We start from the raw sequence: 27,433 nt of genomic DNA on the forward strand, positions 1-27,433 counted from the left end.
TCTACTAACTACTTTAAGTATGTGTAAAAGTTCTTTGAATCTACAAAGCTCCTATTCACTAGGCATATGTCAGCTGCCTGCGATACTAGGTAATTTCAGACATATTCAATAGAGAGAAACAAACGAAATAAAGGGAACAACTATACTATCCTTACACAGTGGTACTAGTTGTAAGGGACTCTGGCTGAATCAATAGTTGATTAGGTAGCCTATCACGAAGAGACTAAGCTAAGGAGAGGAAAAGAAAAGAAAACATGAAGCTTATTGTGTTGTGTTGCCCTTATAGACAAAGGGTCACATGACTACTGCTCACTTCACTGATTGCCTAAACCTCTATTCAAGACACTAGTCACTCGCATTAGAAATAATTATCAAATATAAAAGATGTTACTGCTCTTGACGTAAAGAGATTTAGTCAGCAGTATACTATGGATTTGAAGTGCTCTTCAGTAGCGAAGCGTCTGAGCTCGCTGAGTTAAGGTTTTTGCTAAGGGAAGAGACAGAGGAAAAGGTAAGAAAGCAATAATAGGCCATTAGAAAAACTGCTAGTTGTGGGTGCTATCAAGGGCTAGGTACTAGAAAGCTGTCTACTGTCATGGATAGTGAAGTGAGTGGTAGTCATGTGACCCTTTGTCTATAAGGGTAACACAACACAATAGCTTCATGTTTTCTTTTCTTTTCCTCTCTTTAGCTTAGTCTCTTCGTGATAGGCTACCTAATTAACTCTTTGGTTCAGCCAGAGTCACTTACATCTACATCAGTATCAATGCAGGTCTATTTATAAGATCTCATCAGAGGATATTATAAGTCCTTGTAATCATGGAAGAAAAAGCCTCTAATACTCTTTATGTGCAAGAGAACAGCGTTAGAGAATAGTGTCACAGATCGAATAGCGATTCGGCCTGATGACCGTACAGGATACCCTGACCCAGGTGCATAGACAATCGGCCACCGATGAGGAATATCAGGCCACACGACAGATTGGGTTCAAGGGGGATTCTGAATCCTTTAGGCATGGAGCCTTCAGCTATAAATTAGCGGATCGTTAGTGTCACGGGTAAGCCTTAGGCTTAAGGCCTTGAAAGCAAGTTACGATACTATATATACCGCGCCTGGGAAATCAACTCCGATCGGAGTTGATCATAGTGGATCATTTTACCTAGTGGAAAGATCCTACGTATCGAATTGCTAATCCCAGGTGTAATCCTTTACAGTTAGCAGTAGTAGGAGATCAAGGATCAGTCTCCTGTCTGAATAGTATCTACTGCCTGCCTTTGACCTCTTTCTTTCTTTTAGCCTACGTACCCTTACCTAGTTGACAGGTTCTCTACCCTGAATAGTAGATACCCTTGACAGATAGATAGCTCGTAACTGAAAACTAATTCGGCACTATCTTACAGGTATTTAGGGGGCAAATTAAGTATCAAAGCTCATCGGATATGCTCTCACACTCGAAAGTCAGAAGCATCTCGCAACTTCTGCGGTCTCATGTGGTTTATTTCTCTACGGCCATTGGGAGATAGTAAGCATAATATTGCTTACTATGATGATTAAGTTTTGAATGTTCCTATGCTCGGCTAGATACTTTTAAGATAGACAGACTGCCAGTAGTTATCGGCAAAAACAGCGGAACAGGCTAGACTTGTCTGTCAGATAATGGAATCTTCCTCCCGCTTCTTGTGTCTGTCCCAAAAATCACATAAGCTACAACGCGGGAGAAACGTTAACCCATCATATTGATGCTCAAAGGCAGAAAGGAACAGCAGTTCAAATGTACACTAGCTGTTTACAACACTTATAGCCAAAAAGAAAGTGTTACCCAGTGTTGTTTTAAAACTTGGCCAAACTCCAACTCTTATATTATTTCAACAATAGCTCCCTTTTGATAAGAGAACGGCAAGATGACCGAGTGGTTAAGGTGCGCGACTCAAGTATTATAGCTTGTCCTAGACCAACTAGGGTGTTTTCGCGTGTCGCAAGACGCGTGGGTTCGAATCCCACTCTTGTCAGTTTTTTGCAAGTATTACAAACAATCCATCCCATGATGCATTACCCTAATATTCCGTTCATTTTCTTTTTGTCTTTTTGTCTTTTTCTTCTTCTATTTACCATATAGAAGTAGGTTCCACGGAGTAATAGGGCTAGTTCTGGGAAACTGGTAGATAAACTTCCTGACATTGGCCTATGTATATTACGGGACGAATAAGCTGTTCCAACCTAAGCGCGCCTATTTATTGAACAAGAAGAAATAGCTAGTTGCCAAGAATAACGCGTCGTGCGAAATATTTGTGTGGTAAAGGCTTGGCATTAATGCCTTAGGCAGAGAATCCCATGATTTAGGGCTGCCTGTAAGTCAGTCCCATAACAGTCTAATACATATGTATATGTATTTATAATGATGTATATAGTGCTGCTTAACATTAGCAATCAATCCTATCATGCTCTTGTCTTTGACTATATTATATGACGTAAGGGTGGTCTCAGTCATACTTTACATACCACACATGTATTGTATATTGCAGGGATGCTACCTAACTCCTAACTGCTCAATTTGTTATAATGTTATAAAACTGCCTAATGATACAGCAAAGCGTAGCGCCCCCTTACTAATGTTCTGGGATCACGGCTAGGACGGTTAACTCTATATAAGGACCATGCATTACATTAGTTGCGATCAATGTCATTGAGTTTGTACAGACCAAAATTCTACAGGCACCTCGAGTTCAAGAAATGCTACTACGTCACCCTCCATCGAAACCCCAGTATACACTTGGAGACCATCTTTTGTCAATACCTGGAAACTCCCCCATTAGCCGTGTAGTACGCTGCGAACAGCGTCTGCATGGTGGCCTCCGAATCTCCCACCATGCCTCCGCTGCTGCCGTACTTGCCTCTGCTACATAGCCCTGCCCCCAAACCTCGGGGTGGATTACGAACGCGACGGAGGGGGCCTTGATCCAAGACTTTGACACTAACATGCCCAATAGTCCGTTCGTCTAGATCAGCTACTCGGATAATGACGAAGAAAAAAGCCCAGCCACGATCCCTACTGCCTCGGATGTGGCGAATATCATCTCGGCCATCCATTGCTGGACTTAGAAAACGTCCGTGTCGGGGATCTTGGGCCATCTGGTATAACATCTTTTTAGCTACGTGATTTTGTTCTCTAAAGACTTTTGTTTTTCTACCGGCCAGTCAGTCAATTGCGTAGGGATCACAATCCGAAAATGCCTTCGGCACCGCGAGACTAGAGCGAACGCAGGATCAGCCCGGTTATTTAGGTGATTCTGCTGGGGCGATCACGCCTATGGTCTGTCTGGGGTACATGATCCTGTACAGATTGTGGAATGGAGATATATATCTTCAATCCCGTGTTTTTAATCGAGCCTTTTCAATACGGAAAATAGTGTATACGTGATACCTACCAGGGCAGACACAATACCAGAGTGCACAGGAGGAAGCATGGGGTAAAGGTAAGAACTCGTAGGCCCCTACCAATGGCAGACCACATATGTAAGCGAGGAGTGAGTCTAGCGCATGCTCGTTAAGGTTTACAGGGCTTTAGTTGGCATAATGCCCTGAAACGAATGAGGAAACGACGTGAGTAGCGGCTTCGGCCATAGGTGTCTGTTGTCAATTTTGCTCTGATTTGCTCGCCGCCTTTCGATTTTACATCGGTTTCTTGATCCCGTGCTTCTCTGTTTTGTTTGGGTTTGGTGCATCGCTTTGCACGCTCTGAGTCCTGACTGCTGCACTTTTCACCCTATTGGCTTTTCCCTTGGTTGTTTGATTACTACTAGTACGTGAGGCTGACTTGGGAAAGGTCGCTTGGACTACAAACGCGATGATCATGTATCCCAGGAGCATGGTGTTTTGGGTTCGGCAAGGCCAGCGGACAGACTATGATCTTGGCTCCCAATATTTCAGACACCATAATCTCCCTTGTATTGCTCGGCAATACTGCCCAGATAGTACTTTCTATGCTCTATTTTCTCTGTAACAGCCTTATAGTCTGCATGTTGATCGCTGCTGAGTACGATGACTACGCCACCCAGCGCAAACATTTCCGGATCTCCTGGCCTAAGGGCCAACAGCGCTCAACATACTATCTCAGCCTGCCATATCGCTATGGCGCCTCCCTTATATTGTTCTCTATGGTAATACACTGGCCTTTATCGCAGAGTATACTATCTTTGTTGAATCATAATCTCCCCCTCATCGCGGGGTTTAGTAGAGCCTCTGTGTTGGGCATCCTCTGCAGACAGGGCGCTTAGATACGCGCCGCGAGATAGACGGCGGGACGTTTGTCGAGCGAGGTCTGATGTATTAACACCCGGCGAGTTTGAGGTTATAATAATCCAATATTGGTAAATGGTACGAGGATATCGGTAATAATTTCAGGTGTGAGCTCAGCCTGTCTCATACTTGCAATGCCGACGGTTGTCAGAAAGAGGCGAAGAATGTAGAATGTCCAGACGCGTGATGGCTCGCGGTTTATTAAGGGGCCACAAGAGCTCGTATTGACGAGCCCTTGAATCAGAAAGGATACGGCACGAAACCTAATCTTCTATGGTTTACGTAGGGTTGATTGGGACGTCACCGTGCGCTATATCTCGTTGTCTCGACTGGTGATGTGCTGGTTATTAAATTCACCTATAAGAGGCGGGCCTGTTTGCTCCTTAAACACGAAGCAGTTGATATATTCTGGTGCCTTTACTCGCAGATTGTGATACTGCTAACCCTCCTTTACCAGCGTACGGCTTAAAATTCTATAAAGCCACGGGCGTTAATTTAGGCGGCCTGAGACCCTCCTTCTAAAATCTCCGAAATGGCATCGAATCCCTCCGGCTCCTTAACCTAATGTCCATCCCCCTCTGCCCTAGCATGCTCTTTTCACTCAACATTCCCTGTAAGCCCCTTGATAACTGGCAACGTTTTTGCCTCCTCAACTCCACAGGCTCCCAAGTCATCGTCCGTCCCGTGCCTCAACAAGACAGGTGTGGCTGAAAGAGGTAAAGATCCACCCTGACTGTCCGTTGACTCAGATGCTCGGGGGATTCCAATCGACTCGATACAGAAGTCGCATATCAGCCGCTGTATTTAGATTTTGTCCGATCCACTAGATGTACCACCCGATTGCTGAATCAACTCGTCCATCTCATGAGCGAAGGGTAGCCAGCCACAGAATCCAAAACACCGCCGAGACGCTGATTGATTCTTCCCCTTGCGCATAGGAGAGTCCACAGGGCAGTCTCCATGCCCTGGCTGATTTCCTCCAAGATAGACGTGGCTAGCTTTTTCGTCGAGTAATTCTATCTCCTCTTCAAGGGTATCGAGGATATTAGAACAGACTCCCTTAGCCCTTCAACTTGCAGTTCCTGACGTTCTTGAATATCAGAAAACATGCATGCATCGAACCAGGAAAACATTTCTTCCTGGAAGCGTGTTGACAAGCGGCCGCGCAAGGAGGGGAATACTCAGCGCCAGGTCGGAAGAGCATTGGGAAGATTTTTACTCTTGGAGGTCACGGAAGAAAAAAGCTCCTCGGCAAAATTCAGGGCCGTCGCTCCCTCGGCCGTGGAGGAGGATGGATATAGGAGGCGGGAAACTCTCATGTTCGCATGAGCCTATTTGTGTCTGGTAGTTCAAGCTGTCCTGGGTCGACAGAAGTGGTGTCTTCGAGGAAGGACGTGTACTGGCTGAGGCTATGCTGGGGGAGAAGAAGAGGACGCTTTTCTGTCGATCTCGTGAGCCGCTGCAGTCCTGGGCGCTTATGTACGTATCAGAACGCATGTTAGCATAGTCATAAGGCAGTGTTAGCTTTTAGAGTCTGAGTAGACGAGAGTTGCAGTGTGCTATCAGGTGCCTATTCTAGCCTGTTCGGATGCATCGTTTCTCTAGCTAGGGAGTTGCGTCGGGAATTGCACCGCCGGGCTACAGAAAGTGTCTAGGGTCTATTCGAGTCTGTATGGTAAACACTGAGGAATAAAGAATTGAATTATGGCCATTGCTAGCCGTACATGGCTTTTCCATGGGTGTTGTTTGGGTCACCAGATCTAATGTCTACTCTTATCGTACGAGCAATGTCCATTGGATCACGGATTGGATAGCGATTCGGCCCGATGACCGTAAAGTATGCCTTGACCTAGGTGCACGGACAAATTGGCCCCTGATGAGCCATTGATGAGGAATATCAGGCCATACAATGGTCAGGTTTCCTATGGGGATTCTGGATCCTTTGGGCGTGGAGCCTTCAGCTATAAGATGATGGACTGTTAGTAGGATTGGGAGGTCAAGAATCAGTCTCCTGTCCCTATAGTATCTACTGTCTGCCTTTGATCCCTCTATCTCATTTAGCCTGTGTATCCTAACCTAGTTGACAGGTCTTCTGCCCTGAATAGTAGATATCTTTGTCACATTACTGGTGTCTCCTCGGAATCACTCTACCTACCTGCTGTTCTGTTCTGGGTTTATATTGTTGACCAGCTTCTGCTGCTCACTGGCTACACAAATCTTGACGTGGGAGCACTGGTGGATGTCAAATGGATTCTGGGTGTTGTCCAGGAGGTTGTTATTTTGAGGATGTTTTGTTGAACAGTACTGGTACGAGCTGTAGCAATGATGTGGTAGCTTCCACACTATACATTTTAGAAAGGTTTAGAGAAAATATGATGGTCCTCGAGGTCCTACAGGCCCCCTTTCACTAGGCTAACGATGAGTTGGTAGCGGTGGTGAAGTGGCTTATGGGTTTCAACATAATTTAACATACATTACCATCACCTATTACATTTGTTTTACCTCGTGGTTGCTCAGCATGGACTGCCAATCGCTATCCTCCCACTATATATATCAACAGGTAGCATCCCGTATCTTGTCATTATGCTAAAGTTTTGGTCTTTATTACCTCAACCTATAACACAGAAGAGCTACATTTTCTACGAGGATTACTAATATCTAAGAGCCCTTCTAGTACTATCTCCTAGACGATTAGGTTATTTTGTGAGTGAGGGAGATAGCTACTTCCAACTCTGTAACCTCGACATTGGAGCTTATGATCATATTGCTATGAACAAAACTGCACTTCAACAATTGGCCGGCTGGCCCAATGGTAAGGCGCTTGACTACGGATCAAGAGATTGCAGGTTCGAATCCTGCGTCGGTCATCTCTTTTGATTTTTGCTTGCGATCATCATCCGTTTGTTGTCGATATTGAGAATTCGGTTGGTTATCCACTGCAAAGAATTCTCTAGTGCTGTGGATCTTGATGCCAAGCTTTTTTTTGCTGGCGATGCTGGTTCCGTTGAGATTAGCCAATCAGCTTTAACCTGCTTCCTAGCCAATAATGGCGAACCCAGTTATCGTAACAGTACAACGTAATCAGTAAGTGACCACGCAAACGAGCGGCCCAATACCGAGGAGCGCGCTTAGGGCGTGATTCAGTAGGTAAAGCCCTATCTGCCTGTTTAGCCTCATCTTCCTGTTTTCTGCGCTCTATAAGGATTCGGGCCTCGGATACTGATATGCCTGCTTCGAAAGCAATGTGCTTAGTAGAGCGCTTCTGCTTTCTGAGCTGCTTTTCATGTGTAACCTGATATTGCTCAATTTGATGCTTTAAAATTATCAAATCATTCGGAGCTCGTCCAGCACCTTTGACTAATTGACCTAGTCTGCTTTTGGTACGCGAATCAGGACTCTGAGATCGATTTTCGAGTAGCTTTTTCTGTATAGATTCCGACTTCTTCAATTGCTTAACTGTATAAGGTATTTTAGGTGCTGAACTGCCTTGGCTGTTTGGCCTACTGCCTGGGAGTGTAGATGTATGCAGTTGTATCGCCAGGTGAGAAAGAACGCGCTCAGGATTCAGAGGAACTAGGCCGGTTACTCTAAAAGCACTATAGATATTGGTACTGGTAAAGGCCTGCGTACGGACCTCAGGGTAGACGTCCAAAAAATTATTATTATCGATATGATCAAATCCACAGCGCATTTTTGATTCAACTAGGCTTCCATATGCTTGTTTTAGAGGTCTAAAGCAAGCAAAATCAAGCGGTTGGAGCTTAAGAGAAGCGTGATCTAGCATACAGATTAGCATAATATCATTCTATGAGCAGATCTGATCAAATTGAGGTGTTAGATGACTTTGGTGGCTATCTAGAACAAGCAAACGATATTTTCCTACAGATCGGCCCGTGGTAGCAGGTATAAAATGATTCTGCAGCCAGCGTAGGCCGATATCATTGCTTGTCTAGCCATTAGGACTCAGTCCAATCCTCCAATCAGGTGGCAGCTTCAGATTCTTGTACCAGGCCACTATATGCGCCTTGCCTTTATAAATAATGCAGGGAGGTAACCCATTCCCGATGCCCTGGCTGCAATAAAAATGGCTTGCCTGGCGTATCAGACCTAGTAACTACCTTAGCAGGAGCTATTAAGCCCATTGACCCCGTTTACCCGAAGTTATAGATATCAGACGAGGCTATACCATTCTTTTGAATAACCCCATGTACCTGCTCAAACCAGGCACATAAACCTTAGGATCCTCTAATTTAGCCACGTTGATATTTATAGCGACATGCAAAGCATGTCTATAACTCAAGTGTACGCTTGTAAAGTTATATACCCATTTCTCTCCTACAATAGTAGGGGGAGAGGTAGTATCTCGGTCTGAAAGCAGGACATTGGCCATTTCTTGTACATATGCTGGCCCATTACCATTTGCGCTTAAATCTGATCGAAGGTATTCCCTGCTAGTCGCCTTCGAAGTGTAGTACGAGGTATGTTAAAAAGACGAGCTGCTTCACGAATATTATCAACTTAATCATTCTTAATAGTTGATATTGCTAACAAGACTCTGCCTTCCCGTTCTACCTGTGATTTTGATGATTGAGCCATTTTTATTGATATGGCTGGTGGTTGAATAGCTTCAAAAAACTAGGGGCGTAGAAAACGATCGTGTTGAGCCGCTCGGTTGCGTGGGCCGCTCGCTTACCGATTGCGTTACAAGATACTCTTACTATCTAGAATTTTCATCTTAATTAGCTATTTCATTGAAGAAACAAAAAATTATAGCCTAAGGTCTGATTTTTGGTCCCTTCTCTACAGAATAATTCTAGAATTATAGTCCACATACTAGATGGCTTTTATGATATATAAATGCACTTTAACTCATTAACTCCACACAAATCGGTTCTGTAGTGTAGAGGTTATCACACTGGATTTTGATTCGATTCAAGTCTTCCAGTAACCCCGGTTCGAACCCGGGCAGGACCTTCGAAGAATAAAAGATATCTTCTAAATTTTTTGTCTCTTCTTGAGCCATCTATCTAGATCAATATCTCCTATTCGATCCATGGACCATGGAAAATGCAATTTAATTCAATACCACATCCGGGTTTATAACTTGGCCCCGCCGTGATCAATCACCACTCATGGCGTCGCACCATTGTAGAAGCCCTACTCTTCAATCGATTTTACACCACCCTAAGCGCCTTATTCCAAAACTTAAATCTACAATGTAGAATAAAGTCCCAGAAGGGAGAGTGAGGAGGGACAAGTCCAGTAAATTGTTAATAATAGATAATGCACCGTGATAGCGTGCCTCACGCCCTGAAATAAAGATAAACCAAAATAATGTGAGACGTAAACAAGGAATGAAGGGATGAAATGTCCCTAGCTACAAGCAGTTATATGAACAGCAAATACCAAGTCGGCCGCCGCCTGCCCTCTCAATTCCCTGTATCTCTTGTATCCCTAATTGATCAATTTCCCTAGTTACCGCACGTGTGTAATCCCTCATATTCAGCACTCTGACAAAAATTTCACTAATTGGTATTCTAGTCTATTTGAACATATTTGTCCAGAATGAAGCTCTCAGTCACGGCTCTTCCTCTGTTCCTCGCAGCTTCGATGGCTATGCCTACTCCAGTATGTTTTCTCTCTTCCCCCTTGTCTCTCTTCCTTATCCGAAGAGCCCTTATCATCCGTGGACTTTGAAAGTTGGGTAGTTGACAGAACATAGGCTCAGCCGAACGAAATAGTGCGACGTTTTGAAGGTGCTACCCTTCTCGATGGTATTATGAAATCCGGGGGCGCCTCGGGGATGTTGAAGAGTGTGGCCGACGGGATCAATCTTCCACTCAAGCCCGAAGACTTGAAGAAGGGGGCTAAGGATACTAAGGGGGCTAAGGATGCTCAAGGCGTGAAGGATGCGAAGCAGGGTAACTAGAAATATTGATGCTTATTGTAATTAGTAGTTTTTGTCCCTTTCGCCCTCTCTCCAACTTTCATATACTGGTACAGGAGATACCATAATATAACATCCAGGCGTGGTCAAGATAATGTCTGTCATTCTTCATGCTCTCGTAATTCATGGATATGGCTAGCATCACTATAATAACAACATTGCATCGTATCGTAACAGGTCGAGTCCTCGTCGAATAGAGACCATCACCGTGCCATCGGTAACGAGAGACGGCGGATCGGTCCCCAAAATAACAAACATTAAACGATTGTGTGGGGTATCCCTGGGCGAGAAAAAATTAACGTAAAAACACAGATCCTAATCCTCCATAAAGTCGTCCACCTCCACTCTGGTTCCCAATGCCTGCTTCCCCTCCTTGATCATCGCCTGCAACTGCCGATTCAACCGAGCCAGACTAGCATCTTCCTCCTGCTCCATCCGCCGCATCTGGGCCATGTAACGTTGTGTCTCCACCGACACGGGACTCTCTCGTGGCTTAGCCGGCGTAGAGAAGTGCGACTTAGCCGACATCGACGAGGGATGCGACACAAAGGACCTCTTCACCGGCTGCCGCCGACGCAAATGACCATACGAAGACGTCCTACGATGGATTCTCTTCCGGGTCGACGGACTAGCCTCAAATCCATATTCATCGCGGCCCACCACAACCCAGTTGTGATGCAGGTCGTCATCAGGGTGCTCGCTCGATAGGGGAGCCGACTCATTCCAATCATGAGCACCGGAAGGCGCCGAAGTGAGATCGTGTTTTTCTGTCGTGGGCTGCTGCCACAAGTGATCGTCAGGACCCAGCGACACCGACGGATCGCCAGCGGTCATCGAATACCCGCGACCACCACCGGCATAGAACCCCCGGAATGCGCCCGACCAGCAAAAGTCCCAGACCTTGCCGACTGCATCCATCACCGCGCGACTCCAGCGCACGGGCGCAGGCTGCAGATCATTGCCGTTGTTCTGGGCGAGTTTTTCATCCTCCGGTCCCGACGGGGATGGTGCCACAACTGATGATGGATCTCGACGACTGCGTTTGCGACGAGCCCCGGATGCATCACTGAATGATTCTATGCTGGAATCGAGGGGGAGCTTCAGCGGTAGGTCTCGATAACGACTGGGTCGGTAGTCATGCTCGGCGGAGACGTCGTCTACCCCGACGAGGCGATCATCGGGTGAAACGAAGGAGGTGGGACTGGTTGGAGAATCGAGCCATGATCGATGGTCCGACTCCACTCCCCGCGCTCTCTTGCGACTGGGGATAGCGATGGAGCGAAAAAGGGCCGACGAGGCGGAGGGATTCGGGGGCAGGAAGAGCTGTGAGGGAGCACCAGCAAGGTCAAGTTGGGGAGGGATAGGTGAGTCGAGGATGAAGGAACTGGTGGGCATCTCTTTTCCCCTTCTTTTCAAGGAAAAATTGTGTAAAATTTTTTTTCTTTTCAATGATGTTTGAATGTAGAGAAGGAATGGTCGAGGAGGGAGGAAGAGAAAGAAGTAAGCTCAGGTGAGTGAAAGGTTTATTATTATTATTTAGTAAATTAAATGAATGGAATCAATAAAAAAGACCAAAAATACGGGAGGCGGGGATTAATTAGTTCGCTTTCCTTTTCCCTTTTCCAAAATATAATAAACCTGTTAAATTCTTTCGTCACCACAAGCAAACAACCTTGCCTTATTTTTATTTAATCATGAAATCATTAATTATTGATTGATTGATTGATTGATTGATTGATTCTGACATGGCTTTATTCATACATTACGCCCAATGAGCATTGTCCACTATGTGACCTTTCCCAATCCTTATTGGTCTATTGATGAGTATAGGCACTTCTACTAAAAAGGCAACTAAATGTAGTTCATCATGTTAACGTACAGGAAAATCATTATAGCTGCAAGGTAAGCCAGCATTTTGTGGCTATGATTCAGATACATTGTCTGATGTATTTAATGGTCTCCAATCTCAATACTGAGGTCTCTCTCCACCACTAATCTATACTAAGACTTTATGCTTGAGAGCTTACTCTCTATATTATCCCACTCCAGTGTATTGACTCACCCCTAGTCTATATACATATCGTTAAGGGTAACTGGTTTTCGGTACTCTGCTGTCATACGCAAACCACCGACCCCTTGGGCATTTATTTCTCCGAAGACTTCACAGCTTCTGACTTGTCCATTGCACTCCTGCAGCCTCCAGTCCTTCTTCGCCGTCCACCAAGACACACCAACCTTCACCTCCTGCTCCGCCATCGCCAGCTATCACCGCCGAAAAGTGTTTGTGAGCGAAGTTCAGGACCGCATCATCAAACGTTCCGGGTTGCAACCATACGGCTGGAATCCCCACTGAATGGGCCTCCTGCAGCAACGGCAGGGTCACCGCAGGTGGGGTCACAACCGATAAGGATGTCTGCGCAGGAGTAGTTAAGGCACCGGGCGATGCGACCGTATCGTAGACACGAGAGGGCAGTTGGATCTGCGGGGTGCGAGGATTGAGGGGGGTGACTGGTAGGGAGTGTTGGTGGTACCACGCGAGGACTGAATTAATCAGAGTATCGTTACTTAGTGATCGATTGAAATCTTTTGGGGGGAGCAGAGGGGGGTCAATATCCCTACTTTTGTAACCGAACTTGTTAGTGTCATTGCTTGCGCCGGCGACAGCGAAGCGCGGGGACGAGAAGAAACGCTTGACGGCTTCCATATTGGCTACAACTGTACGAAAGGGATGGAAATTAATGGAATCCTGATTGAAAAGACAAAGAAGTGAAAATAACTTTGAAGACTATAGACGAGTTATCAAAAGGAAAGAAAGGGAAAGAGCGAGTGTGTGAATAAAAGAAGGCGGGGAAATATATCCAGCCATTCTAGATTTATTTAAAACCTCGGCTGACATTTATTACATTACTGATCGTTATAATTGAATTGACAACCTCCGTCAATCTAATCTTGCACCTTTTCTCCTCGCTCGCTCCTTCATTACAGATTCTCTCTTTTACTCTCTTTAATTAATCTCCTTTGGACTCCTTCGCATGCCCCCATTCGTCCCTCGCAAGCGTCTCTCCTCTGCGGAACCGCCTAGTGCTAAACGTCACAATGCGACAGCTATTCCCAGTGTCGACATCGCTGCCCTCGATGACGAATCTGATTCCCCATTAAGTGATGTTCCTAGCGAAAGCACACCTCAGGCTCAGGAAACCAAGGATGAGGCCGGCGACGAATCAGGATCAGATGATGATGAGGTGGATTGGGAGGATGCAATGGAATCGAAGGCTACCAGCGCCACAGCGATCACTCCTTCGATGACACCCGCCCACGTCCAAGATCTTGAGTTGACTCTCGACCAAAATGAGGTACACCTGTCTGATATTATTGATGGAAAGAAAGCTCCGTCTAAAATCGAACGCCAAATTCGGATTCATAGCCACTGCCTCCATGTCCAGTTTTTACTCTACCACAACGCTCTTCGGAATGCCTGGGCGAACGATTCCCAGGTCCATGAGACATTACGCCGCAAGCTACCGGATGCCCTTCATAAAGAGGTTAAAAAATGGAAGGTCTCTTCTGGTCTTGAGCTTCCCGAAAAGGCTCCGGAAGACACTACCAAGGAGAAGAAGAAGAAGGGTAAACAACGTCGCAAACCAGAAAGGGACTGGGGCGAGGGTTCGTCGCGGATGGAACCTGGTCAGCCGGATATGAGTCGAGGAGATCCGATTATCACGTTGCTCAAGGTTTTGGCCGCGTTTTGGAAGAAGCAGTTTAAGATCACTGCACCCGGGCTACGAAAGCATGGATATCGGCCCATGTCCCACCTAGAGGCCCAGATCTCAGCTTTTAACAAGGAGGAGCATGATCCTGAAAGATTTGGGGAGAGAGTGTGTGGCGTGGACGAGTTTCGACAGGCTGCAGAGCGTATGGAAGGGTCTCGCGACTTGGGTGCCCAGCTGTTCACGGCGCTGCTCCGCGCTCTCGCAATTGAAGCTCGACTCGTTGCCAGTCTTCAGCCTTTAGGGTTCGGTTGGACCAAGGCGGAGACATCCACGCAGAAAGCCAAAGTTGAGGCAGAAGTCCAAACCGAGACCGGGGAAGCGGAGGATGCTATGGACGTAGATTCAGAAGACAGTGACTCGGACCAAGACACTCTCAAGCGTCCAAACAATCTTAAGAAATATGACAAGGATCTCCCGTTTCCGATCTATTGGACAGAAGTTGTGTCTCCTATTACCCACCAGATCATCCCCGTCGACCCGTTGGTGCTCCCGAATGCTGTGGCGACAACACCAGAACTCCAGGTTGCATTTGAGCCCCGAGGGGCCAAGGCTGAAAGAGCCAAACAAGTGATATGCTATGTGGTAGCTTTCTCGTCCGACAAAACCGCAAAAGATGTCACCACAAGGTATCTCCGTCGGCGCACCTGGCCTGGCAAGACGAAGGGCTATCGAATGCCAGTCGAGAAGATCCCCGTGCCGGGTCGCAGGGGAAAGTTTTACGAGTACAACTGGTTCCGTGTTATCCTGCGAATCTATGAGCGTCCAGCAAAAGACCGGACGGCGGTCGATGACTACGAGGAGAATGACTTAGTACCGAATCAACCGGAGAAAAAGGCTGTCAAGGAACGTGACACACTACAAAGCCTCCGGGCTTCAACCGAGTTTGTTCTGGAACGGTTCCTCCGCCGAGAAGAAGCCCTAAAACCAGGATCGCAGCATGTCCGCACTTTCGTAACAGGAAAAGGAAACAAAGCCAAAGAAGAGAAGGTCTACCGGCGATCAGATGTCCTTAAATGCCTGTCCGCCGAAAGCTGGCACAAGGAAGGCCGACAGATCAAGAAGGGCGAAGCACCACTGAAACGTGTACCCATCCGCGCAGTAACCCTCCTCCGCAAACGCGAAGTCGACGAGCTGGAGCGAGAAACGGGCGAGAAGCCCAAACAGGGCCTCTACGCCAAATACCAAACCGAATACATCATCCCGCCACCCATCCACAACGGCGTCATACCCAAAAACGACTACGGCAACATCGATTGCTTTGTCCCGAGCATGGTCCCCCGAGGTGCCGCGCACATCCCCTACCCCGGCACCGTGCGTATTTGCAAAAAGCTAGGCATCGACTACGCCGAAGCCGTCACCGGGTTCGAATTCGGCTCCAAAATGGCCGTCCCCGTCATCGAAGGCGTCGTCGTAGCAGCCGAAAATGAAGACTTGGTCAAGGACGCCTGGCGCGCCGACGCTGCAGAAAAGAGAGAAAAAGAGCGCCGCAAAGCCGAGGCTCGGATTCTCCAAACCTGGCGGAAATTTCTCTTCGGCTTGCGTATCGCTGAGCGTGTCCGTGAGGAATACGGTCAATCATCCCTTGACCACGAACGTGACGTGCATAACCCATTCACAAGCCGTAGATCGGGACAACAGCAGGCCTGTCCTCCTGTTCCTGAACCGTATGTCCATGAACCGTCGGAGGATGAAGACCCTGTTGACCGTGGCGGAGGGTTCCTCCTCCCTGGCGAACACGACGGAGACGATGGAGGTCTGATTGTCGAGAGTCATCAGCCTTCTCGGTCTGTTCCTAGGCCTGTTAATGAACCAGATGAGCAGGAAATTGTGGGGGAAGAAATTCCGGATATGAGTTCTGTTCAGGAACTTTCTTCTCCGCCGCAGGTATCGGCGTCTGACGAGCAGGTTTCTGATTCTGAGCCTGAGTATGCACCTCCGACGACGCGTAGACGTACTCGGAATGTGACGCGGAAGGGTCAATAATTCTGGTTTTGATTTTCCATGCATTGCATCATATATGTATCTTGATGCTGTCTCAGCAAACAAACTTGTAGCTATGTAATACCGACGTTATGGTAGAACAGGGACGGAAATGGATTCGAGGTAGGGGTAATAACATCCGGGATATTGGTAGAGTCAATGATTAATTACTGGCGTAATTAGGATCGGTGTAAGTGTATTATAGGGTTAGTTTAACAAGCTAGCTAGGTTATAAGGGTATACTCTCTATATGGTTATTATGTTCTATGAATTCTTTGAGCATCGCGCCGCTTGATCGAGGGCGAATCCAAGCCCAAATCCCCGCTCATCTCCAATCTAGAATCCATGTCCATGCTGAGATCGAAGTCTTCAACAGCGCTTACATGCACTGCTGGTGAGGTGATGGGACTATGTGCGACTCGTGGGCGGGACTTGAAAACACTGGCGTAGTCAGCCTCTTCTTCGAACAGCTCATCACGCGGTGTGGATGCTCTGCTGATTTCAGGGGTTTGTCTCTCATCTAGTTCGAATTGGTTCACTGGGAAGGAGGGCCGCGGACGACGAGGCCGCAGACTGTCTCTAGGCCGCGGGTTACTTGAAGGAGGAGGAACTAAGGACATGGATTTCCGTGTTCGTTCAATCAGGTCGTATGTGCTGCGTTCCTTCCGCTGAGTGGGTTTGAACTCCAGATCAGAAGTGATTTGCACTGAGGGAGAGCTAGATCGACATATATCATCGCCTGCTTCAGATGTACCGCCCGAAGGAGTGCTTTTGACACAAGTATCTTGTTGGGTCACTAGAGGAGATGACGTGTCACTCGAAGACGTTGATTCAGGCTCAAGATTACGGCGGTCCATGCCAACTACGGGCGCATGTAGTGGAGTGGCTCGTGAAGCTGAGCGGTGGGAGCCTTCGATTCGAGCAAGTGCTTCAGTCAAAGAGAATAGGAGGGTGCGATCATCTGCCTTGGGAGCAACGCGTTCTACTGGTTGTCGAACCGCCTTGGAGATGCTGGCGATAGTAAGTGCCTGATGGTCCCGGAATGATAGGGAGGGACCCTTTATCGAGTTCGCCGATTCTGCACGCTCATGTCTTTGCATTGAACTGCGATACTGGTGCCATCTCTGCAAGCGGGCACGCTGTCTCAAGATGCGGGACTCCAAGTCGATCAACAGATCTGGAGCTGAGCTTGTCTTAAGATCCTCTACCGTCGACGCCTTTGCCTTGGACCACGCCGTTGAGAACGGTAATTCTAGAAAGGCATCACTGCTACTGTGAGCACCCCCATATAGCAGAGTGTCGGGCCATTCCGCATTGCCCGTCCAGTTAGCCTTGATTTCCCGGCTTAATTGATTAAAGTCCGCCTCGCCGCTGATCTTAGGACGATTTTCTTTAGACCGAAGCTCTAGTTGGTTCTTTTTGTGATCCAACAACTGCGAGAAACTCTCGTGCGTGTCCTGAATTCGACTGCGACGCTCCCCTACCTCCTTCAGGGAGACTCGATGAGCAAGAATGAGGGGAATCATGCATTGATACTCTTGCTGTGTCAATCCTGGGGCCATTGAAAGCTTGACAGCCGGGGTCCCAAGACCATCGTCCGTCGATGCGGCCAGAGCTTTACGTAGGACGGCGGTAGAGAATATCGCCAGAAGCTCATCAAATTTCTCCCCTTTACAATCATCAAGCATTGACTTGCGCAAGATAGTCTCTTTTCCTAGGTCTCCATTCTTCTTCAATTCGGATAACACACGAAATAGGGCGGCGCGTAGATTGACCGACTGTAATGGTTCTAACGGAGGAAAGAAAGGCCGTAGTTTCTAGCGATGTCTGTCAGTCGAGATGTCACACACGCGAGGTTGATAGTGCACATACATCTCGAGCGGTTTCCGGGTCCCAAAGTGCCACTAATCGATATAGTGCCCATTCGACGGCCTTGACGCGTTGACGCTGGTTCTGCGATGAGGGAGATAAGGAGCGGACTGTGATGCCTGGCCAGTCATCATGATAGTCTAGTTGCAACAGCTGGAGGTTGCGAACGAAGACAGCTAAGGGAGGTTGCGGAGTCCAGTCCGACATTTTGGGCCGAGATGGAGGCCTGGATGACTGCATGGTTGCGAGACACTGAAGTGGTCAGCAGCCGTCCCCCAAACATGGTCAATCAGAAACAGGGGGGTATACCAGCGATCCTCAAGCTGCGCTGACAGTCGTGCCATAGACAATGATGTTTTACCAGGGGCGGGTCATAGATGCTAGAACTGATCTGGAATAGCAGTGGGGAGAAGGTAGAAGATCGAAGTGTTTTGCGGGGACGACGTAGTGCCAATCATGTGCCCTTTATTTAATTCATTCTTTGTTTATCAGGTCGAACTGACCGCCTTCTTCTTTCTCTCTTTGTCCCCGCAGAATCTCCCCTCAGTTTTTTGCTCCTCAGCTTTCCTTTCCCCCCAACTCTCGCTGTCAGACTTTCGTTTAAGCATATTAGACCCTTCTCCTCTCTATTGTCGTGCGTTGAGATTATATCTGTTATCTTCTAATACCGTGAAAATAAAAAACCCAAAATGGGCTCTGAAACGCCGTCCAACCCTCTCTGGACAACCAAGTCCGGTAAGAGGATTTCTGCAATGATGCCCAGGAACCATAAACAGAAGCTGATAAGATGAACCAGTATTGGCGACCCTACCCAATCCCCCGGAGGAGAACTCTGCTTCTCCTATCCCTTTCTTTCACCTACTCGAGAGGCTTAAAACGACCAAGCGGGAAGGTTGGCGCCGCTTCGGCATCACAACAGGGGAATCTATTTCGGACCATATGTATCGTATGTCGGTGATGACAATGCTCGCCCCACCTTCGCTCGCCCTGCGACTGAACCTGCCCCATTGCATGAAGATGGCCCTCATTCACGACATGGCAGAGTCGCTCGTAGGCGACATTACCCCGGTGGACAACGTGAACAAGGAGGAGAAGGCCCGTCGTGAGGCTGACGTGATGAATTACATCTCCAAGAACCTGCTGGGAGGCGTGCCCGGTGGAATGTTGACTGGAGATGAAATTCTGAAGGTGTTCCAGGAGTACGAGGACAACGAGACACTAGAAGCCAAGTACGTGCACGATATCGATAAGATGGAGCTTCTTCTGCAGATGCTCGAATATGAGCGTACGCACGAACTTGATTTGTCTGAGTTCTGCCATGTCGCTAGCCGCGTTCAGTTGCCTGAGATCAAGGAATGGGCGGCGACAGTGATGCAGGAGCGGGAGGCTTTCTGGAAGAAGAAGGCTACACAGGCATGAGAGCATGGATTATTGGATAAGGGTGATATTCTTTCCGGTTATGTTTAATGGCGTTGGTGCCTAATGAGTTATCTGTTTTCTTTCTTGTTTCGTTTCTCTTCTCTTATTATCATGCTGCATACATACCACTAGACAGGTGGAGGCGTTTGGACCCATGAATACTCTAGATAGATACCATCGGGCGATCGATGAGTCTTGTCACATACACATTGCAAGTGGAAAGTGTAAAGAGTCAATCACTAACCAGGATAGAATCCGCAAAAAAAGAAAAAGGTATCGAAAACAAGGCATAAACAAATGAGTCAACCCATCTATCACTCTACAAACCCTATACATAAACAACAGGAATCAGTCAATCAACTGGCTCCATCTCCATCTCCTTAGCCAACATTCTCGCTTCATCCTCCATCTCCTTCAAACCCCTCGGCCTCCTCTCCTCATTATCAACCGCAGGAAACCTCGTCCTCCTCCCACCATCCCGCAGCCGATAATGTGCCCCCAAATCCCCCTCCTCCCCATCTAGCATATCATAAACCGCATCTGTACCTCCCTTCGCATCCAGATCCGCCTTCTTCCTCGGAATGATATGAGCATGCACATGTGGCACGCTCTGTCCCGCCTCTACCCCGTCCTGCACCGCAATGTTCAAACTACTTGCGCCATAGACGCGCTCGACCATTCGTCCTACGCGGCGGACGGCCAGGAAGAGATCGGTTGTTTCGGAGGGGGTAAGGTCTGAGACGCGGGGGACGACGCGGCGCGGGGAGATGAGGACGTGGCCTGGCAAGATGGGTTTGAGGTTGACGAGGGCGAAGGAGAGGGGGGTTATATGGAAGACCTGTATTTTTTTTTTTTGACAATTTATTTATGGGTTATTATGTTTGGGAGATTTGGAGGAGTGTATGGCAGTGTCGGTGCGGAGGAAAAGGGCAGAAGTTAACGACTTACCTGGGATGTGACAACGAATGGACCGAAATGGATCGGCCCTTTGAGGGCGAGGGCCATGGTGGAACTGGGGTTTTCGGTGGGCATGTAAAGGTAGATCTTCTTGCTGAAGGGTTTTGTTCTGAGAGACGAATTGTGGTTATGGAGAAAGTTGGGGTATTTGAATTGTCGGAGTTGGAGGCGGCGTCATTGTTGACTCCACAGATTAAATCCGAACAATAAATAAATTTATAGTGCACAGCACGGAACACTTTTGGCTTACGAGCAGCTACGAATCCAGTATATAGGCAATGGGTATCATTAATCACTCAGATACGCGAAATCATATATTACACATCAGCGACCTCCCTCGTTCAGTTTGTCAGTGAAAGAAAGAATAAAGTCGTAAATGCGAGGCATGATATATGATGCAAGACATATTACAATCGTAGTATAGACACATGGCGTGGCATCAGAAGGGAATAAAACATGGGGCTCTGTTGAATGTAAAATTCACGTTTCTTTCGCCGGCTCGGATACTGGTTCGGCTTCCTGCTCGTTTGTCTGCTTAGTCTCTGGTACCGATTTTGGTGCCTCTCCGGGCGAGGTTATTTCGGGCTCATCTCTTTGTGCAATATCTCCCACGGGGCCTGGCTTGGATTCCTCCGGTTCGATTTTCTCAGGATGTTCTTCGATTGCCTGGGGAACCATCCCCCCCATCTCCTCTTCTTCTTGCACTTCTGCAACAGTGACTTGTGACTCGGCGCTATCGACCGGATTCTGTTCAGTAGACACCTCAGGATTCTCACTGACAGCTTCTGTAGTAGGTTGTGGTTCTGGTTTCTTCTGTGCCGGTTCTACTGGCTTTTCGGTTTCTTGTTGCTTGGAATGCTGCTCGTCGTCTTCGGCGCTTTCGCTGATAGTCGTCACATCGCGGACAGTTGAAACTCGAGAACTCGTTGACGGTGTATTCTTGTGGCGGCGAGTGGTTGCCGACGGTGGCTCCTCAATTGCCGCGACCAAGGAGCTCCCGCTATCCTTTCGCAGTATTGTTATTCGGCGATCGTCCATTTGCTCCTGTGCCGGTTGAACGGGATCGGCGCCCTCCGCCTCAGCCGGAACAGTGTAATTGTCTTCGGGTATCAGGCTGTATAGATCACAGACCGCCTTGAAAAAGATATACAGCCCATCGTGACCTTCAACTTGCCAAAACACTTCCCGATGCTGGAACCACGCATGCGCGAAGATACGATAGAGCCGACGGAAGATGTTGGTCAAATGTCTCATACTCGCCTGTGGGCCACCACCTGCCTCCGAGCCTAGTGTAAGACGACTAGGGAAGTACTTAGGTGATGTGAGTATGTTGGTGGCCCAGTCCAGGGTGTGGCAGGAATAATCGATCGCGCAGCACGATTTCGGCGGATCGTGAACGGCACAGAGATACTGCCATTCCGATGCTCTCATCTCTGGACATGTCTGTGCGGAGCAAGGAGGATTTTCGGCGAAGAATGCAATGATCAGATTGTTAACTTTCATCGTCAGGAAGCGGCAAAGTTCATAGAGCCAAAGCGACCGGTCAACGCCCTCCGGGGGCTCTGCAAGCTGAATGGCAACGTCCCGATTGATCGGGACTACAGTGTTAGACCCTTCAGGTCTGGTGTAGTGGTTATAAAGCGCCTTGAGGTGCTCTTGAAGCTGAAAGGAAGAATCGAGCTGTTGGGAAGGTCCTAGTCAGCCGAGATGCGGCGCGAGCTTCTTTGTTTACATACCTGGGAGAGAGGGACCAATGGAGGACCAACTGCCATGTCTACAGACTTGGTCCCAGGCCGGATTCTCCGAGTTGACCCTTCATCGGCTCCATGGGAAGCTCCCAGCAGCTGTTCTGCATCTTTACCAAACGACTCGCCGACCGATGGCGATTTGGGACCGATCTGAACTTCTGTAAACGGAGGAGGACTGGGTAGGCGCGGGGAGCTAGCCTGAGAAGCTCCCGCAGCGGCCATGTCTGGACAAATCACAGTTTAGAATAAGAGAGTGAATAAAAAAAAAAAAAAGAAAAGAAGATAGAAATGAGGGAAAGAAAAGCAAGCCATTAAAGGAGACGGAGGCGGCGCTTAGGCCAAGCGGAGCTTCTGGAAGGAGGCGATGGGACGGAGAGGTTACCGCGGAGCTCATGACTGGTAGTGCCCTAAGCCCTAGCTAACCCCCTCTGGGTAACGTCATTCCGTCCATCATATCCTCTACTGTACTCTCCATACTCTCGTGGTACGCTTTGTTTTCTTCACTATGGCAGATATAGACGACGACGAAGCTCCTCCAGCGCTGGTTGATGTCTCTCAGCTTCCGAACGTGGAAACTCAAGATGCGGCGAACGCCATAGCCACGAATGCACCGTCAGAAAGTCGGGTGCCTATCACGCTTGTAACCGGTATGATATTTTGTATGTCCCTCTGAGGACTCCGGGCTGACAGTATGTTAAGGGTACCTTGGCGCAGGAAAGACGACTTTGTTAAATTACATTCTCACTGAAAAGCATGGCAAGAAGATCGCCGTGATAATGAATGGTTCGTTCTCGAGATCTGTCATGTGACCATCACTAAAGAGTATTTATTGTAGAATTTGGAGACTGTAAGTCATATAGAATGGACACACTGTAAACCGCAGGAAATCTAGTGCCCAAACTAATTCATGATTAAGCCACGGACATCGAAAAGCCTTTGACGGTCAACCAAGATGGTCAAGAAGTCACCGAGTGGATGGAAGTTGGAAATGGCTGCATCTGCTGTTCTGTCAAGTGAGTACATGTCGTAATCTGTGCCCTTTCATGGCTGACCAAATTAAACAGAGACTCTGGCGTAATGGCCATCGAATCTCTCATGGAACGCCGGGGAACCTTTGACTACATTCTACTAGAAACAACAGGTCTCGCAGACCCAGGCAATATCGCACCCGTATTCTGGGTCGATGATAACCTCGGCAGTTCGATCTATCTAGATGGAATCGTCACACTTGTCGATGCAAAGAATATCCTGCATCTCCTAGATGAGCCAACCCCCGAGGAAACAGTGCCCAACCACGAAAAGGAACAGGACCATGGTCATACTCATTCAGGTCCCGTACTATCCATGGCTCACATGCAGATATCACATGCGGATGTGATTATCCTGAATAAGGCTGATCTCGTCACATCGGAGGAACTCAAGAGAGTCCAAGAACGAGTGCAGGCCATTAACAGTGTCGCCAAGATCCATGTAACGGATCACAGCCAGACACCACAGATTGAAGGGGTTGTATTGGATCTACATGCCTACGATCACTTGGCTAGTCTGGATTTCGGGGAGAAGGGACATAGCCATATTGATCCGGTAAGTCGTTCTCGATCTAGTCGTTTACCGAGAAACTAACCGGCTATACCAGGCCATCTCTACAATAGCAATAACGACACCTCCCATCTCGTCTGAGAAGATTCCCCGCGTAGACGCATGGCTCCGCTCCGTTCTTTGGGATGCTGATCTCCCACCTGTCCAGTCTGGAATACAGTCTCAGCCTCATCCCTCTGATTTTGATATTCACCGCCTAAAAGGCGTATTGATCACCGAGGACGGATCCAGCAGGATCATTCAGGCTGTTCGAGACGTATTCGAAATTCGGGATGCCGAGCCAACTTCGTCTGATGAAGGTCCGAAGCAATGTAAGATTGTTCTTATTGGCCGGGGAATTGGACCGGACGCTCAGCCGTGGCAGAAGAGCTTCGAGGCGTTTTTAGGGAGGAGTTGAGTAGTATATGCGCAAGAATAGAATACAAGGTTGGATATGGCGAAGTGAATTGCATGATATAGAGTGCTGGGGCTCTAGGTTACGGTGATGATGATCTGAATCAACGAAGTCATGGTGAATGAGAAAGAGTCGAATAGTCTCATATAGCACTTCCTTTTTGGTACAGCTACCTCTACCGAGTTGAATGAATGCATCAGTAAAAGCTGCCAGCTTTAGAATATCTAATCCGAGAAATGAACATACCAAATCTTTATTGAATTAATACAGCCACGGCCATGAAAATTTATCGGCATCAATCAATATACATAAACATCTTTCAATAACGAGGAATCCAACCAAGTGTATGTCATCAAATCATTTGTGAGGAAAAAGAGAAATAAGATATTGCTTTTCAAGAAAGATGAAGTGGGTTCGACCCGAGAATTTTATAGCAAAGACAAGAGAACGAAGCTGAAAAAGAATAAAAAAACCCCAAAACCAAATGCTAACTCCAGTTTCGCCGTAATGCTCGCTGTCTTGCAGTTTCAAATCATGAAATCAACAAGCCACGCCAAATAGGTATCTGTACAGCTAGAAAAATGGGTATCGCGCACTGCTCAGCCCCATACTCGGGACCACAAATCACAATAGCAACCTGATTCTGTCGTAAGAAGCGGGCGTTCTTTTTGTGTATCACAAAATTCACCCTAAAGTGACGTTAATTGCCCCGTCATATAGGGTTAAGGGTTTTGTCTGTAAATGCTGGGTTTATGGGTAGGTGCGAGTCGCTCAGGTAAGGCGTATTCTGGAGAACCTGCCGAGGGTATCCTAGTGCTGACCGAACAGTTAATGGAGAAAAGCGCTCCGGATTTCCCTCCATCATTTTGGGTTCTGACAAGCCAAGGGCAGGATTGATAGGTAGTATAGAATGTAAGAGGGAGGACACCGAGCGTGAAGGCATCTGACTAGACCAGTCTTGATCGCGGATCATTGCATGGCCTAAGTCTGGCACAGTTCCTGCATACGGATCGGTAGATTGGGTCGCCGCAGACAGAGGGGATTCTCCGCAATTCGCAGAGTCCGGCGACAACTGTTTTGCGGAGCTTGATCTAAAGAAGCAGGCTGGATGACTGCCAATGCCTGCAAGTGACCCAGATAAAGTGTCGGCCTCCAATGGCAATAAGCTTGCTGCTCGATTTAAAGAGAGGTCCCGATAGTGAGGATCAAGACCCGCGTCTAGATCAAACTCGCTTTCTTCGCTTTCTTGAGCTAGCTGGTGGCCCTCCAAACTCCTCTGAAACGATACTGAAGCGGCAGATGGCATTAAATCTATATGGTTTCCCAAGCTGTGTGACCCCAATCCAATGCTGGGTATTAAGGGTTTGCTATCTCGTCTTTCCCTTGCCCTGCCTCGTAATTCTTCCTCCTCAAACCCTGTAAGTGGTGGATTGGAATCAAGACATTGCTGGGCGTATCCGTCGTCCGGCGATAATGGGACACTGAGATGCAACCCTGTGCTATCTACTGGCCCAGCATGGTGATTTAAAAATGCTCCTGGAGCCGCAATGACTCGGTGATTATATAATGGCAGAGCGCCATTGTACAGCCCTATCCCATGTCGCGGATACATCAAGGGAGGCGGCTGCTCCGTTAGCGCAGACTCGCGGGGAAAGAAACTCAGAAGCTCCTTGGCTGATAGCCGGTCCCGAGGCCTTGAACTCAAGCACACAGCCACGAGACTTCGATAATAATCCGGAATGTCCACGTCCGGGCCCAGTAGTAACGGGCGTGGTTGCCGTTCGGGCTCATCTTCTTCCATTGCCAGCGCCCATAGCGTCATTCCTAGCTGGTAAATATCTGTCTTGACTCCGATATACATGGAAATACGCTGATTGCTTTCAATCTTCGCGGCAATCTCGGGGGGCTCCCACCCCACGGGGCAGCCCCGTCGATTGATATCAATAATCTGGGCATCGTCATTGGCATCCACCACGATATTAGACAAGGTAAAATCACCCTGCACATAGCCAGCTTCGTGGATTTCACACAGACCTCGGACAATCTGCCTAGCCCAGCGCTCCCGGCGTTCCCATGAGATTGTCCCTCGGTGCTCGTACAGAATGTCGACTAATGCTCCTTTCTCAGCAAAGCTGAGGAGCAGACCCTTGACTACTGCTTCGTCGTAATCGACAACAACCCCTTCTACCTGAACGACGTTCGGGATGCCTTGCAATGCATGAAGCGCGTTGATCTCATATAAAAACTCATCCACCGTGTCGGGCCCGGGGATCTCCTTTTTAATATAAGGTTTTCCATCCAACCGTACGTTATACACAAATCCCGACAAGTGCGCCTCGAAGTGCAATTGATCTTCGCGAATGAGTCGAGCCTCTGGCAAGTGGCCAATACAGGAGACAGGGGGATATGGGATGATTTCGTTAACGTCTTCGGTTACATGGACGTGCAAGCGGCCATCCCGGGTTTCCAATTTCAGATTCGTTACCGTGTCATAGAATTGGATTTCGAAAAGTGACTCGCGGATTGATTCATAAATCCGGGCGCATTTGTCTCGTTGGTAGCGCAGTTCCTTTAGATCTTGCTCAAGCGAATCGGGAAGGGCGCCCCGGTAATCGCAAGAGATGGTAACCCTTCGCCATCGATTGGGGGCTTCTGCATATGTGACGAAAAATTTTTCACGCTCGGACCGGTCTCGGAAGTGCATGCTCAAATTCAAAATCCATCGTTTTTCCAGCTCCATCTCGAGTATATCTTCGGGCGGCTCCTCGGGTGCTTCCGCCACGCCAGGATAGGGGTCCCATTCGGAGCGGAGATCGCTGTCCTCATTCGCTTCCGGGGGCTCTTCAACCGTGGTCTCATCTGGGTCGTGCCAGGAAACCTCGGGTGCGGACAATCTGGGGTCGACGGCGGGCGGTGGAGACCGGCTCCTGGTCCGCTGGGCGCTCAGTGTGCGAGGACGGTCGGCGGAAGCGGCACGACGGGGCTCTGGCTCAAGGGGTGCTAGATTATCACGACGCTCGGAATTCTGCCTCTTAAACGTGGTGGACCTGGGAAGACCGACACCGACCTTTCTCGAGAGTTTGCGAGTGAGGTTATCATGAGGTTTGGAGTTGCCGGAGTTGGCATTACTAGACTCATTGGCGTTATTTTTGTGATGACTGGGGAAAGAAGCGCCCCCCGCAGTGGACTGAGAGGTAGAGTCCCGATCATCACGGCCCAGCCATCTGCGCAAACCAAAGCGATGCCACATGCTCTGTTTGGGACGAGGATGGTCAGTCTTCTCTGGATCCAGTAAAAGACCCAAGGACCTAGTCGGGCTACAAGAACTGTCGGCGATAGAGATGGCCATACGGCACGGCACGATGGCTGGTTTGAGGTCGTGCAAGGACTGAGTAAGACACCCCGGTGGCTAAAACGGCGATGTCCATAAGAGTTGAGACGGATTCACTCTTGA

At 48.2% G+C, this 27,433-nt stretch overlaps 9 protein-coding genes and 3 non-coding genes across 12 annotated transcripts; 7 read left to right on the forward strand and 5 right to left on the reverse strand.

The window, feature by feature from the left end:
• Positions 1-1,895: 1,895 nt before the first annotated feature.
• Positions 1,896-2,009, forward strand: BDW43DRAFT_t76. Its single transcript has one exon. It is a non-coding gene; the product is annotated as a tRNA-Leu (tRNA).
• Positions 2,010-7,091: 5,082 nt separating this feature from the next.
• Positions 7,092-7,163, forward strand: BDW43DRAFT_t77. Its single transcript has one exon. It is a non-coding gene; the product is annotated as a tRNA-Arg (tRNA).
• Positions 7,164-9,185: 2,022 nt separating this feature from the next.
• BDW43DRAFT_t78 lies at positions 9,186-9,270 on the forward strand. The gene has a single exon. It is a non-coding gene; the product is annotated as a tRNA-Gln (tRNA).
• Positions 9,271-9,715: 445 nt separating this feature from the next.
• Positions 9,716-10,392, forward strand: BDW43DRAFT_31002 (uncharacterized protein). Its single transcript, XM_032046818.1, has 3 exons — positions 9,716-9,780; positions 9,838-9,924; positions 10,019-10,392. The coding sequence occupies exons 2-3, from the start codon at positions 9,862-9,864 to the stop codon at positions 10,223-10,225; spliced, it is 270 nt and encodes an 89-aa protein (XP_031902190.1). The 5' UTR covers positions 9,716-9,780; positions 9,838-9,861; the 3' UTR covers positions 10,226-10,392.
• A 166-nt stretch (positions 10,393-10,558) lies between these two features.
• On the reverse strand, positions 10,559-12,947 carry BDW43DRAFT_298890 (CoA-binding protein; the record flags this gene model as incomplete). Its single annotated transcript, XM_032044630.1, has 3 exons — positions 10,559-11,651; positions 12,409-12,784; positions 12,863-12,947. 3 exons carry the CDS (start codon positions 12,945-12,947, stop codon positions 10,559-10,561), a joined length of 1,554 nt encoding a protein of 517 aa, XP_031902191.1.
• A 237-nt stretch (positions 12,948-13,184) lies between these two features.
• Positions 13,185-16,123, forward strand: BDW43DRAFT_31019 (Rad4 family protein). The gene has a single exon (XM_032046870.1). It carries the CDS (start codon positions 13,276-13,278, stop codon positions 15,994-15,996), a length of 2,721 nt encoding a protein of 906 aa, XP_031902192.1. The 5' UTR covers positions 13,185-13,275; the 3' UTR covers positions 15,997-16,123.
• On the reverse strand, positions 16,124-18,277 carry BDW43DRAFT_31018 (uncharacterized protein). The gene is made up of 3 exons (XM_032046866.1): positions 18,172-18,277; positions 17,866-18,114; positions 16,124-17,810 (listed from the first exon to the last, which is right to left on the reverse strand). Exons 2-3 carry the CDS (start codon positions 18,100-18,102, stop codon positions 16,251-16,253), a joined length of 1,797 nt encoding a protein of 598 aa, XP_031902193.1. The 5' UTR covers positions 18,103-18,114; positions 18,172-18,277; the 3' UTR covers positions 16,124-16,250.
• Positions 18,278-18,398: 121 nt separating this feature from the next.
• Positions 18,399-19,457, forward strand: BDW43DRAFT_31025 (HD domain-containing protein). The gene is made up of 2 exons (XM_032046882.1): positions 18,399-18,597; positions 18,659-19,457. The coding sequence occupies exons 1-2, from the start codon at positions 18,552-18,554 to the stop codon at positions 19,279-19,281; spliced, it is 669 nt and encodes a 222-aa protein (XP_031902194.1). The 5' UTR covers positions 18,399-18,551; the 3' UTR covers positions 19,282-19,457.
• Positions 19,458-20,463, reverse strand: BDW43DRAFT_31029 (HIT family protein). Its single transcript, XM_032046894.1, has 2 exons — positions 20,230-20,463; positions 19,458-20,119 (listed from the first exon to the last, which is right to left on the reverse strand). The coding sequence occupies exons 1-2, from the start codon at positions 20,311-20,313 to the stop codon at positions 19,634-19,636; spliced, it is 570 nt and encodes a 189-aa protein (XP_031902195.1). The 5' UTR covers positions 20,314-20,463; the 3' UTR covers positions 19,458-19,633.
• Positions 20,464-20,503: 40 nt separating this feature from the next.
• On the reverse strand, positions 20,504-22,250 carry BDW43DRAFT_269896 (Mob1 family protein). The gene is made up of 2 exons (XM_032041290.1): positions 21,975-22,250; positions 20,504-21,918 (listed from the first exon to the last, which is right to left on the reverse strand). Exons 1-2 carry the CDS (start codon positions 22,206-22,208, stop codon positions 20,719-20,721), a joined length of 1,434 nt encoding a protein of 477 aa, XP_031902196.1. The 5' UTR covers positions 22,209-22,250; the 3' UTR covers positions 20,504-20,718.
• Positions 22,251-22,422: 172 nt separating this feature from the next.
• BDW43DRAFT_31043 (CobW family GTP-binding protein) lies at positions 22,423-24,206 on the forward strand. The gene is made up of 6 exons (XM_032046936.1): positions 22,423-22,633; positions 22,686-22,769; positions 22,822-22,833; positions 22,903-22,999; positions 23,051-23,570; positions 23,623-24,206. Exons 1-6 carry the CDS (start codon positions 22,492-22,494, stop codon positions 23,980-23,982), a joined length of 1,215 nt encoding a protein of 404 aa, XP_031902197.1. The 5' UTR covers positions 22,423-22,491; the 3' UTR covers positions 23,983-24,206.
• A 485-nt stretch (positions 24,207-24,691) lies between these two features.
• BDW43DRAFT_298897 (uncharacterized protein) lies at positions 24,692-27,229 on the reverse strand (the record flags this gene model as incomplete). Its single annotated transcript, XM_032044631.1, has 1 exon — positions 24,692-27,229. One exon carries the CDS (start codon positions 27,227-27,229, stop codon positions 24,692-24,694), a length of 2,538 nt encoding a protein of 845 aa, XP_031902198.1.
• Between the last annotated feature and the right edge of the window lie 204 nt (positions 27,230-27,433).

Source organism: Aspergillus alliaceus (genome assembly GCF_009176365.1).
Source record: "Aspergillus alliaceus strain CBS 536.65 unplaced genomic scaffold BDW43scaffold_12, whole genome shotgun sequence".
Lineage (NCBI taxonomy): Eukaryota > Fungi > Ascomycota > Eurotiomycetes > Eurotiales > Aspergillaceae > Aspergillus > Aspergillus alliaceus.